This window comes from Chiloscyllium plagiosum, unplaced genomic scaffold (assembly GCF_037043375.1).
Source record: "Chiloscyllium plagiosum isolate Xiang-an unplaced genomic scaffold, Cpla_swu_hap1 HiC_scaffold_13, whole genome shotgun sequence".
Lineage (NCBI taxonomy): Eukaryota > Metazoa > Chordata > Chondrichthyes > Orectolobiformes > Hemiscylliidae > Chiloscyllium > Chiloscyllium plagiosum.
In genome coordinates this window covers 65,943,235-65,957,004 of record NW_028270151.1, presented here as the reverse complement: position 1 = coordinate 65,957,004, position 13,770 = coordinate 65,943,235, and the positions used below count along the sequence as shown (strand labels likewise).

The 13,770-nt window shown below is 38.5% G+C and overlaps 1 protein-coding gene across 2 annotated transcripts in view; it reads left to right on the top strand.

The window, feature by feature from the left end:
* pik3cb (phosphatidylinositol-4,5-bisphosphate 3-kinase, catalytic subunit beta) overlaps positions 1 to 13,770 on the top strand; it is a 196,201-nt gene that overhangs the window by 163,263 nt on the left and 19,168 nt on the right. For both annotated transcript variants that reach the window (XM_043702026.2, XM_043702027.2), the window contains 2 exons: positions 8,548 to 8,626; positions 12,734 to 12,901. In XM_043702026.2, coding sequence (XP_043557961.1) covers positions 8,548 to 8,626; positions 12,734 to 12,901 — 247 coding nt within the window. The remainder of the gene's footprint in view (positions 1 to 8,547; positions 8,627 to 12,733; positions 12,902 to 13,770) is intronic.

Genomic DNA, 13,770 nt, shown 5'->3' with positions numbered 1-13,770 from the left:
AACCACCAATAGTTTAGAAGGCAATGCAATTTATCAAGTGTGAACTGTTCTTTGTTAGTCCCACTCCCTTGGCCTTTCACCATATCCTTGCATTTCTTTCCTCTTTCATATATACTGTTCATCTCTATGACTCTATGATTCTGTTTCCACGATACCAGTATATCCCCATTCCGAATCACTTCACATATTTTTTCATAAAGTTTCTCACTACATCAGGTTCTTAGGGCAATCATCATATCTCTATGCTCTCTGATTATTAACCCTGCAGCCAGTGGAAATGATCTCTCTTAACGTATTCTTTCTAAAGTCTTCATGATTTTAAATTCCTTTCAAAATAAATCTCCTTTAACTTTTTCTCTGCTTGCAAAACAACTCCAGTTTTTTCACTTTATCCAAGTAATATCTTATCCCTGGAACAATTCTAGTTAGTCTCTAAGTACCCTGTCCAAAGCCTTCAATTATTTCCTACAGTGTGATGCCTAGAATTGGACACAATTCTCCAGTCAACACACATTTGTGCTTTATATAGGTTTAGCATAATTCCTGGATTTTGTACTCTCTGCCTCTATTTATAACGCTCAAGATGCTGTATACTTTATTAACTGCTTTGTTTATGCACCCTACCACATTCAAAGAATTATGTACAACCACTTCTACATTCTTACTGCCTCTTTCAAAGTAGTACAATTTAAGTTATAGAACATAGATAAAAAACAGCGCAGTACAGGCCCTTTGGTCCTCGATGTTGCACCGATCCAAGCCCACCTAACCTACACTAGCCCACTATCCTCCATATGCTTATCCAATGCCCATTTAAATGCCCATAAAGAGGGAGAGTCCACCACTGCTACTGGCAGGGCATTCCATGAACTCGCTGAGTAAAGAATCTACCCCTAACATCTGTCCTATACCTACCACCCCTTAATTTAAAGCTATGCCCCCTCGTAATAGCTGACTCCATACGTGGAAAAAGGTTCTCGTGGTCAACCCTATCTAAACTCCTAATCATCTTGTACACCTCTATCAAGTCACCCCTAAACCTTCTTTTCTCCAATGAAAACAGCCCCAAGTGCCTCAGCCTTTCCTCATACGATCTTCCTACCATACCAAGCAACATCCTGGTAAACCTCCTCTGCACCTGTTCCAGTGCCTCCACATCCTTCCTATAGTATGGCGACCAAAACTGCACACAATACCCCAGATGCGGCTGCACCAGAGTCTTATACAACTGCAACATGACCTCAGGACTCCGGAACTCAATTTCTCTACCAATAAAAGCCAGTACGCCATATGCCTTCTTCACCGCACTATTTACCTGGGTGGCAACTTTCAGAGATCTGTGTACATGGACACCAAGATCCCTCTGCTCATCCACACTACCAAGTAGCCGACCATTAGCCCAGTACCCCATCTTTTTGTTACTCTTACCAAAGTGAATCACCTCACACTTACCCACATTGAACTCCATTTGCCACCTTTCTGCCCAGTTCTGCAGCTTATCTATATCCCGCTGTAAACTGATACATCCTTCCTCACTGTCAACAACTCCACCGACTTTCGTATCATCTGCAACTTGCTCACCCAACCTTCTAGCCCCTCCTCCAGGTCATTTATAAAAATGACAAACAGCAATGGTCCCAAAACAGATCCTTGCGGAACATCGCTAGTTTCTGCACTCCAAGATGAACCTTTACCATCAACTACTACCCTCTGTCTTCTTCCAGCCAGCCAATTCCTAATCCAAACCTCCAACTCGCCCTCAATGCCATACCTCTGTAATTTTTGCAGTAGCCTACCATGGGGAACCTTATCAAACGCCTTACTAAAATTCATATACAAAGTTGTCTCGTGTCTCCTCATTAAAATCAACTTGAATAGTTTTATTTGATGGAAGAAATCTGTATTTTGTCAAAGGTCTTGCATTCAATATATTGCAGCATATTACCAAATGACTAACTGAACAATTATACATGAAGTATAATTATAATGGCCTATACTCCTTGCCACAGCCTTTTAACACTAAAGGTTTTCATGATAAGTTAGATCGATCAAAGAGAGATGAGTGAATTGAACAGCACGCACTGAGTGAAATCATATTAATTTAGGCTGGATTTGATGTTTTGTTTTTGACCAAAGTTACAGAATAACCATTAGGTTAAGATTTGTTGTATTTGAGGCCAATTGTTTCAGACTGGGTATTGTCCAAAATCACTTTCTGAATCCTGCCTATTCACCATTTTAAAACTAAATATTGTACATACATTTCATATGCTATTAATTTATTGATCATATTCCTGGTTTCCTGTTGGGATTGCTGGCAATAGCTACAGCCCTTCTATCATACAAATCTGTTATGACATGATGATACTTGCTTCTCAGTAGCATATTGTCATAATTAAAATCCATTTGTGCATGTGTTGGGATACCTGCATAAAGGTTATTTTCAAAATCTGAAAAGACACCAGACCCATTGTTAAATACTCGAGCGACACAATGAAAAGGCGGCACTAGCAAAAAGAGACCACTTAAATACTTTCTACTATTTAAAGGACTCTCTCATGATTTTTTGCTGGATGTGACCACAGTTCCAATTTGTTCTTTTGACAGGTGAGCATTTATGAATCTAAAGTTCCAATATATAGGCCACTCTAAGTAAGAGTTTCTTTAACAAAGTTTCCACTGGAAGAACATTGCACTTTTAAAGACAGAGAAAGAAATCAGTGTATTTTTTTCTCTTGCCAAGTTCAGGATAGGTTAATTCCTAATGAAATGCACCAATTTTATTGTATTTAATAGATATAATGTGCCTCACCTCTTTCAGAAGTCACAAGAATATGCAAAGAGAATACAGTTAAGTTTTTTTAAACATTATTTAGATTAGTTACAGACAAAAGACAAGTGACAAATCAAACTTAGCACAAGTCAAATAAGTGTTATAGAATAGGATTAACACAAGGAGACAGTGTTTTGAGTGATAATTGCTCATTCTCTTCCATATGTTAGTAATAAAGCAAAGTGAATGCTGGAATAAAGAACCAGACCTGGAGAACACAATGGGGCAGAGATTCTGCTCAGGCTTCACAATGCGCTGGTTGGACCACACTTGGAGTACATTTCTGACTACTGTGCCACATGAAAGATATGCATATGTTGGAAAGGCTACAAAGAAAAGCAATAAGACTGATCCCAGTTGTAAAGGGCATGAACTATGAGAAAATACTTGAGAAATTTGAGCTTTACAGTCTAGAGGAAAAGTGGTTAAGGGAGGAGGGGAACTCGTCCAGATTACTTCAAAGTGTGCCAGTGAAGTAGGAGCGGAAGACATAAATAAAAACTTGTGAAATATGATTTTAAACTTATCGGGAAGTACTTTGCTCAGACACAGTACAACTTTGTAATCTGCTCCAAGTACATGAGCTTGTACCTCATGCTATTTGCAAAATATCCTTTCTCTGTGCCTTGTTCTCCTTCCACTTTCATCTGTCTCATCTTCCATCTGTGTCATCTCACATTCACTCCTCCTAACCTGGTTTAACCTTCCCATTTCTCCCAGTCTTCATATCTCTTCAGAGCCGAAAAATGTGTTGCTGGAAAAGCGCAGCAGGCCAGGCCCTTTGATGCTGCCTAGCCTGCTGCGCTTTTCCAGCAACACATTTTTCGGCTCTGGTCTCCAGCATCTGCGGTCCTCACTTTCTCCTAGTTCATATCTCTGCAGTACTGATGAGTCACATTTGACTTGTGATATTAACTGTTTCTCTCTCCATAGGTGCTGTCAGAGCTGCTGAACATTTTCAGCATTTTGTTTTGGTTTAGGCTTTACTCTGCCTTGCCTCTCCAATTCCTCACTCTCGACTTGACGGTTGCTTTCTACCCTTTCCTCCCTTACTGTACTACAATACTGACCCTTTTGTTCCTCATGTCTTTACACTCCATTCCTCTTCCATACATCCCCATATTTCTGATGCCCAGTCCATTCCCCCATTCATTCTCCATGTCCAATCACCCAGTATCCTCAAGGCACAGAACTCATGAACCTTTTAAACACCTGACAAGCCTTTAAAATACTCATGTTCATCCAGATGTTCAAAATGAGGCCATTTGTCAACTGTATCAATGGAAGTAGGTTGAATAGATGGCTAGGTGTCTGTTTTGCCAGGTGGTCTTATTATGAATGTTAAGCAGACTTCTAAGGTTGACTGACAGACTTGAACCAGTAGCTGGTTGTTCTTATAGTTTCAAGTGAACTGTTAGCTTTTGTTTTGACAGTTTTATGGTCTTGTAAAGGTTCAACCTCTTCTGAAATGTTTTTTTCAATTTCTCTGTTTATTGGACAAGAGTTAGTGGTGTTAAGATTATTAAAGGCTTCATCAATGGGATTTTTGCTGGCTATGTCTGACAATGATATGGGGTATTGTTTTTCAAAGACTATGCCTGATTCTTTTGTTTTCTTTTAAATTCTTATGAATTTCAAAGATTTATGAATGACGTTAAATGTCTCATTGTTTCTGTCTCCGAGGTTTAATTGGTGGTAATACATTAATTCAGTGTGTAAGTCAAACCATAAAGTTTCTGACATACATTCATATCTGAGTTTCCACTCTGGAGAATGCAAAACAAATTTAGCCACTAAAGGAGGATTGTAATACATCTGAACCTTTGCACAGTGTTTTTCAATTTTAATGGGGCTCAGAACTTGCATTGAAAATGTACTTAAAATCATCATAAACCATTTAAATCATGACAGGCAAAGTTTACAATAGTGTTTATATTTACCAGTCAAAAGGTTCCTGACTCCACTGAAGGCTTAGTTTACAAACTGCTTTACCTGGCAAGGTTCCCACAACCTTGAGGAACCCACCCATCTCTATAATAAGAAAAATGACTGGGAAATTTGAATTTACAGCAGGTTTAATAGTGAACCCAATGTCAGGTCATATTTCAGGACATGTTAAAATGGCATTTGGTGACATTTGGAAAAGATGTTTAGCATTGGCAAATTCACTTCCTTCGTCTTAATTCCCATCATAAATTTTACAGGAAGTTGATTTGTATTAGTTTAAAAATGTTATGTATGGTGGGCTCAATAACTAATGATAATTGGGGTTGCACCAGAGACAGAATTGGATGACCTTGGAGTCTTTTGGTAATTGTAGGACTAAATTTGATTGTAGAGAGAGATTGGGCAAGGTTATGTAAGGATTTGAAAACTTGAGAATTTTCAAATCAATACATTCACCAATTAAACTCATTGAACAAATCCTCTCTCTCAAACACTGACCAAAACCTTAATTTTGAATTGCAGATATCCTATATGCAATGCATAGGTGACCACTGATATTAATAAATTATACATTAAGATATCCTTTGCTTTAACCTATAAACCTACATTGAGTACATTAGCATGCAATAACAATAATTGTCGTAAGCAGTAATTGCAAATGGAAGAATGATTAGTCAGTTACATAAGCACTTCTGTAGAAACAAAAATGTGGAAAAGAAACAGTTTCCAGATTTTGTGGCGAAAGATTTGCATACTGTTATACTTATGAAAAGTGTAGGGTGTTCCTGTAAAGCGCCAAAATTATAAGTTTGTATGTCACTTTGTCAATCTTGCTGCAGAACCTGATAGAGAATACATCAGCAGTTTCTGTTTATTATTGTCTCTTTTCCATCTCCTGTGAATACAGTGAAGCCAAGATTTTTAGAATATGTTCAAAACAGTTTAATGATTTAATTTTGAGCTGTTGTCAGAAAATGTCACCCTCTTAGCAATTTATTAATCTTCTGAGTTTCTTCAACTTGTGGTTGAAAGTGTATTACAAGAGGAGAAGAAGATTTCCTATACAGAATGACAGTACAAACTGAAAGTTGCAGACAAGTGTGCATTGTATGTATGCATAAAGTGGGTCATGTGGCTCGATGGGCCAGTAGCAGAAATTAAATCATAATATATAACTACATGATAGATTCAAGATCCTCAAGTCAACTAATATTGAAGATTATTCAACCAAAGTGAGATTTCTTCCAATTTTGAGCCAAGTCCACAAGTGGTGAAGCAAATTATTATGTAACTAAATTGCCATGTAGTTCTGGTGATATGTTTACATTGCAAAACAACTACAGGAACATGTTGGTGCTCGGGACTTGGCCAATTTTATATTAATGGGTAGATTCCAAATAGTAAGTCAAGCAGTGGGGCATGTGCAAGCTTGCAAGTCATAGTTGCTGACTACTTTCTGCAAGTTGTGCTACTCCCTCCATAACTTTGTGCAGACCAGCAGTGAGGAATTCAATTCTTACCTAGTCCAGCATGCTAATCACTCAACCTATCAAGAGCCAAAAAACAGATTAATGTCCCATTTCCACCAGAGGCAGCAAATATATTTCCACCTAATTTTAACTTGCGTTGTCGTTTTTAGCTGCAACAATAAACCAGATGCAGTAAAAGAATGTAGGATGCAAATGATTTCTGTCAGTGCACTAAGGTTAACTGGTTCTCTCTGTCTCTCCTATGTTTAGAACTGTGGTACTTCTACTGAACACGCTCATGAATTCTCTTTGTTAGATTATGTGGGTATTGCTTGTTAATTGGTTCTGAACCAACATCACTGGAATACAGTCCCACCATCCTTTTTAGCAAAAAATAATTTAACTTTCTCAATAAGAATATCCTCACGCTTTTGACATCTTGTGGGGACAGTATTGGAGAGGTGATAACCTTGGACCTCAGACAGTTTGTCTGCAGATTCTGGATTTGACCACTACTTTAAAAACATGGTAGTTGAAAGTGTCTACTATCGATTGGAGAGGAATAGCCGTTAGGCTAACTGATAACCTTTCACACCCTCTTTGCCACTCTAGTCCCAACACCAAAACCCACTCCAAAAGGAAAAACTGGACTTTTAAGAAATCCTGTCTGCTGACTGAACCAGTGTTTATGATTCAGCTTGGAAGACTTGCAGTGAATATTGAGAAACTTCTTTCCTTTCACCTGGTGAAAAGACTTGTCTTCCTGCAACGTCATGTTTTCTGCCCAGAAATCGGAATTTTGATTGAAATTACATGACAGGAGGACTGACTTATTGCAAATGGTTCAAACCACTCCCTAGATACCTGCCCTCAAGCAACAGAGAAAAGAAAATTTTAAACAAGCAGCTGACAGAGGGAGAAATAGGAAGGGAGAGGCCCAAGAAGGGGTGAAATCTGCCATGTTGTGTTAACATTGGCCTGCACAGAAGTGCTCCAAAAGAGCAGCTATTGAAGATTTACATAACCTCCACTGGACACTGCCACAGTAAACAAAACAGAGTTATTGGGAATAGAAAAGCAAAAATTGTTGGGATTATAATGTAGCAGATATTTGTTGGAACAGTATTTATAACTGTTGATATTGCAGTTATAGTGATTGGACTGGGTGGCCATGGGATTGGGCAAAATATAACTCCATAATGGAGGATACTACAACCATATCGAGGAAGCTATTGGGTCATGAAAATCTTTTAAAACCAGCATTGTATTTGAATTTCAAGCCTTATGGTGCTGAGTAGCCATAAAACATACCCAGTGAGTGACTGCCACAGGTTGATACTCGAGCAATATCCAGTGTGGCCAAACAGTTGAAGAAACTTCATAAGCAACCTAAAGGACACATCAGCACTGCCAAGAATAATCCTTCCCTTTCTCTGCACGGTACTCCAATCTGCATGTCAATTATAGTGGGTGATCTAAAAAAAATTGGTAGCTAATCTGCAAATCCACCTACATTTATGATAAAACAAACTGCAGATGCTGAAGGTCTGGGAAAAAAAAACAAATTGCTGGAGAAACTCGGGGGGGTCAGGCAGCATCTGTGAAGAGAATGCAGAGTTAACGTTTTGAGTCCAGTGACCCTTCTTCAATCTACCTATTTGTCATTTTTCTTAATAATGTAGGATTTCTGTCACATTTTAACATTTTCTTCTCATTCCCTCCACCCAGTTTGAGTGATGAATAGTTGTATAGTTTTGATTAGATTTACTACTTCTCCGCTGATTTGAGAATTCAGTTTTAGTCATAAAAGTATGATACCTTTAGAAATAATTGAAATGCATGCTTCTTTATTTTTATTAAATTTTGTCATAGTCCGTTAGACTTCAGAAGTTTCAATCACAATGTTTCTGATATTCATTATCACAACATAAAATACAAAAATTACATTCATGTCTTTTTTTTAAGTGAGCAATAAGAGTACATCGCACCAATGATTTACTCTGGCATAATGATTCATTAATATATGCAGGGGTTTTGTTCTACAACAAAATTATTAATGGAGCCTGTTGAGAGACAAAAATGGGAGGCTGTAGTGCACATGAGGAAGCTTGTTTATGAATGAAACAACTTGCACTTCATTAAAATGGTGTACCACAAAAACAAATAGAATCTAAAACAAATCTGCACCTCATTGTGACCTGCTCTTAAGTGTAATAGTCTCATATAATTACATAACATGCAGAGATTTGCACAACTCTGAAATAACCCCCCGCATCTATACTGCTTTCTTTCATTCAGATTTGCGACAGGACATGTTGGCTCTGCAGATTCTACACTTGATGGACATGCTGTGGAAAGAGGCAGGCTTAGACCTCAGGTAGGCCTCCCACAGTTCACTTCCTTCAAATGCCTTTCAACTGGCTTAACTTTACAAACTAGACTGTGGCAATGTGTGGATGAACGTTTCCAGTTATTCCATCTGAAAATTTGAAGCACATTTAAAGGAAAACAGTGAGCGGAAAAAGGAGACAGATTAGGCCTTAAGGCACTGTTAGCTCAGAGTGCATATGGGTTCATTATGTGGGAGCCTAGCCTTAACTTTGATGTGTTCACTGAGTTGGAGCATGCTTTTTCCTGAAGAAGATTTTAACGCAAGTATACTGTAATGCATATTTGAAGAATTTAATCCTTCCACACAACAAAGCAATCCTGAGTATTTTGTCAATCCAACTTACTCTTTGGTGGTCAGATAGCCTAATGGTTGTTCTGTTACTTTTTGATAGTTGGATAATTACCCATTACATGAGAGAGAGTGTGCTTCAAGTTAACTTTTTTTGTAGTCAATATGCAATCAGAAGGATTTTTTTTAAGACATGAAGGAAAATTGTGCTTATTTCATTTAAGAAACAAATCCAGATACAACAAATGTCAGTAATACAATGTCTGGGCACAACATATTACTGTAAAGGGAAATCAGTAAATAATTTTAAAATACAGTTAAAGGAAGGAAAAGACATTTTATTGCCAAAAATTGCTTGTAGTTCTGTCAGTTTTTTTCTTACAAAATCTCCAAAAATTCAGCAGTTTGTTGATAAAAAGACCAGGATGAAATGGACTGCACCCTGAGGACATGTCCTCAACTTGACTCCTGTCAAACTGCCTTTCTGACCAGGATGTTTTTTCCCTTTACGTTGACCCTGTTGAACTCTAGGGTTGCAAATCCTTTCATCACAGCTTGATTTCAGAGGGGAAGTAGTTGGAGGTGTGCCCAGTGGAGCTGTAAGTAGGGTAGTTTGAAATGCCATGGAAAGGTGCCAACTGGCCCTCTGAACTCCATGTGCACTTGGCGTGCGGTTGTAACGCTGCGATAAGATGGGGAGTGATTCCCTGTTTCATCATAGTGAACATTTTCATTTAATTGATCTAAAATGTTTTTTTATTCCCCACCCCCTCATCCCTCTTCCTCAATAAAATTTCTTATTTCTGAACCATGATATGTTACAAATTCTTTATTCATTATCTTTGATAATTATTATTCAGACCACTCTTTTAGTCTGACAATGATCCTGTTGTAATAGAGAATCCCAAGAAAATGCATTACCTGTTCCTAAACTGGTGGGATGTGGAAGGGAAAAGACAAAGATAAAATCAATCTCCAGTTCTGCCAGTTTCTCTTTTTTTCTATCCACTATGCACGTTTTCATATTGTCCAATTTGTAGTAAATAATACAATCTTTCTACTAGGGTCTAGTGATATTACTGCTAGATTATTCATCCAGAGTCCTGGTAATGCCCTGGGGAAAGTGAGGACACATTCCCCATGAAAGGCTTATGCCTGCTCATTGGATGCTGCCTGACCTGCTGTGCTTTTCTAACACCACTCTTTTTGACGAATGTCTTGAGGACTTGGGTTCAAATCCTGCACATGATGGAATTTGAATTGGAAAAATAATCTTTTTAAGAGTGTAGTGATGACCATGAAACTGTTGTCAAGTATCATAAAAACCCATCTAGTTTGCTCATGCCCTGTAGGAAAGGAAATCTGCCACACTTGCATGGTGTAGCCTATATGTGACTCCACACACACAGTAATGTGATGGTCTCTTAACTGACCTATGGGCAATAGATGCTAGTCTAGGGTGTAGGTTTGCTCGCTGAGCTGTAGGAAACATCATCAGTGGCGACCTCCAAGTGAGGCAAAGCTTTTGTCTCCTACTTTCTATTTATATGTTTGTCCTGGATGGGGTTCCCCATATAAATAGAAAGCAGGAGACAACAGCTTTGCTTCACTTGGAGGTCGCCACTGATGATGTTACCTAGCCAGGTAATGAAACGTCTGGATATCAAACCTACACCATAAACCTCAACCTGAGCTACAAACCTTCACAAACCTTGCAGATGCTAGTCTAGCCAGTGACTCCCATAACCTGTGAATGAATTTTAAAAAAAGGCTTTTAAGTTGCAACATTTTTTTTAAAAAGTATGTACTATGAGACATCTAACACCAAAAATATGGATGTGTTAATTAAGTTAAGTTTGACACTCTAACTCAAAATATATTGCTGTTGGTCAATCCTATGTATAGGCACTAGTAATTGTTTCATTTTTGCATTGCCTTGCCAAAAAACTGGCAGCTGAACATCTATCAATTCTTTGGGTTTCAATTAAGTTTGCCATATTTTGCTCCGAACTTTGAGAAGCCAGAAAATGCTCCTAACATGCCAAAAATCCAGGAAAATAAAATTAGATAATCTTCTCTGAATCTGGAACCTGCAGACTTCGTTGGTACAGCTCCATTTTCTCAGATTCAGCCTTGGCTGTTGTTTCTATTCTGGATGAGCATATAGACAAAATGCAGCGCCATCTGTTGTTGTTCTGAACCGATTGCAACTGTAGAAAGGTGCCAAATTTCTGAATCTGGCAGGATTCCTGATAGGAAGAACTAGACTTTTCTTTTTCTCGCTTGATGAATTTTCCATTAGAATTGTTGCCACAGCAGTCAGGAAGCAACCTAAGAGTAGAAAAGGACTCGGTAATGCAAAGCGTGTGCTTAATACCACAAACACACAGAGTACTGTTTCATCATATTGCTTTGCTTACAAAAATATCTCCGTTTCAATTGAGCTGACTTCTCCCAACTGCATAGCAAAATCCAAATGCTTTATTTTGCCAGGGGCGTCTAACGATGATAATTAGTGAAAATATGCAGTTCATTTCCAAGCTGCGCATCATCCTGACTTGGACATACATTTTCACTGGGTCAGTAACCAGGAACACCATATCCAACAACCTCATAAGTACATACACCATGTGGACCATTAGGTCAAGTAGACACATCACCATCAACATGCCACATTGCAAACACAACTAACCTGTTAGTCGCGCCTTAACAGCAAAGCTTGCATCCTTTTGTATATTTTGTACTAATATACTGCATAGACCAATCTCTCATGAGCAAAGCTGTTTAAGTAGATTCCCTAATGAATGCCATGCTTTTCACTGATAGTTGCAGACTAGGAAGGTCCCAAGTTCATTCCGAGCAGAATTCAAGAAAGGAAGGGATAAAATGAGGGGAGAAATAAGACTAAATGTTCCTGTAAATGTAATAGTATTCTGTGTGGAATCCTATAGGAACGGATCATTTCAATAGTGGGGAATAAAAGCAAAATTGGCATAATTAAAACCTTAGCTTATTAACAACTGCAGCTGGGTTTTGCATTATGTTGTTAATTTAGCAAATCATTATCAAACAAAATTTGCCACCAACCATAAAGGAGTTATTAAGAGTAGGTGTCCTGAATCTTGGCCAAAGAGTTAAGTCTTAAGGATCATCTTAATAGAGAGGTTTAGGAAGAGGATTCCAGAGCTTGGGGCTGAGATATTTGAAAGCATGGCCGTAAAGGGAATTGAATCCAGAGATGTGCAGAGAGACAGGGTTTGAGGAGTTTGGAGATCTCAGAGGAGCATAGAGCTTGATAAGATTAGTAAAATCGGGACGCACAAACTCATGGAGGATTGCCTTTCCACCTCACATTCTGCCTTCAAAACACTTCTCTTAAAAACTACATCTTTGGCATTTTTTTTGTCTATCTGACCTAATTTCTTCTTTCGCGGCAGGTGTCATGCTTTGGTTTATAATGTCCCTGTGAAGCACCTTTGGATATTTCATTATTTCAGAGGCACTATCTAAATTGCTGCTTTACTGGAGATAAATGCAGAACAGAAAGCATGAGAATTAAGCCAAAACTGCCTCATTACTACTTGTATGTAGCAGCAAATCTCCCTCCACCATTTCCACTGTCTGACTTTACCTGGTTGAAAATCGTCATACTCCATAGTGGAATACAGTCAAACTGAAGCACTGCAAGTCAGGCATCACCAGTTTTAACATTACTGTGCTGTGGAAACTCCATTATTGCTGCAATGTACTCAAGTTGCTTCCTCCTTAGTATTAATGTAAAATTTGTTACTGTTTCTTTTACAGAATTGTGCCTTACGGCTGCCTTGCAACAGGAGATAAATCTGGTGTAATTCAGGTAGTCTCTGCTGCAGAAACTATAGCCAATATCCAGCTAACTAACAGTAATGTTGCTGCTACTGCTGCCTTCAACAAAGATGCTTTGCTGAACTGGCTCAAGGAAAAGAATTCTGCGTGAGTTTTTGTTTTCACTTGGCCTTCCAGACATATTCGAAAGAACTATTGAGAAACTTCTATGAAGTTGCATCTTTTTCTTTCTATTATGCTGAGTTATTCCCTCCTCTCCCTCTCACATCAAATTGGGAAGGTTCATTTAGGTAATATAACCAGGAATAGGCCATTTGGCCCCTTGAGCTGTTCTGCCATTCACTAAGATAATGGCTGATTTATTGTGACTCTCATTCCCAACTCCCCCACGTAGCTCTTCACACACTTTGTCGATCAAAAATCTCAACATTGAATATATTCAGTCACCACTGTCTGGGGAAGAGAATTCTACAGATTAATTATTTTCTGAGAGATGAGATTACTCCTCTTCCTTGTACGAATTCTTTACGAGGATTGCTTTTCGAGGTGCCCTGTGGAATTGATATTTCTGCCCCTCACTTGGAAGTCCTGCCTTGGTGTTTGCAGTCTCTGTGCTAAGAGAATTCCCACTGTAGTAGGCATTACCTATGGGAGGGTAAAGAGATGAGGACAGAGTGGGGTGTTGGTGAATACGTGGCAAAGGCTGCTGACAGGCAAAGGTAATTCTTTAGTCCAGTGTGTGTGAAAGAATGCCCAGTGCAGGGGAGAACAAGTTCTCTTGAAGAAAGCCCATCTTGGAGCATCTACAGGCTTAAGAAAGGACTGTAATGTTTGACTTTCCAATTTCATTAATTTATCCCTCTAAAAAGCTTCTCATGCTAAACTTTTTTTTAAACTTAGCACAATAGTCTTCTTAATGTAGAAGTAGAAAAATAAAGAAATAAACTAATTTCTTTCTTTGTCTACTTCTGTAACTAAGATTTTGTACCCAGGTAATTTGAATCTAAGACATTATA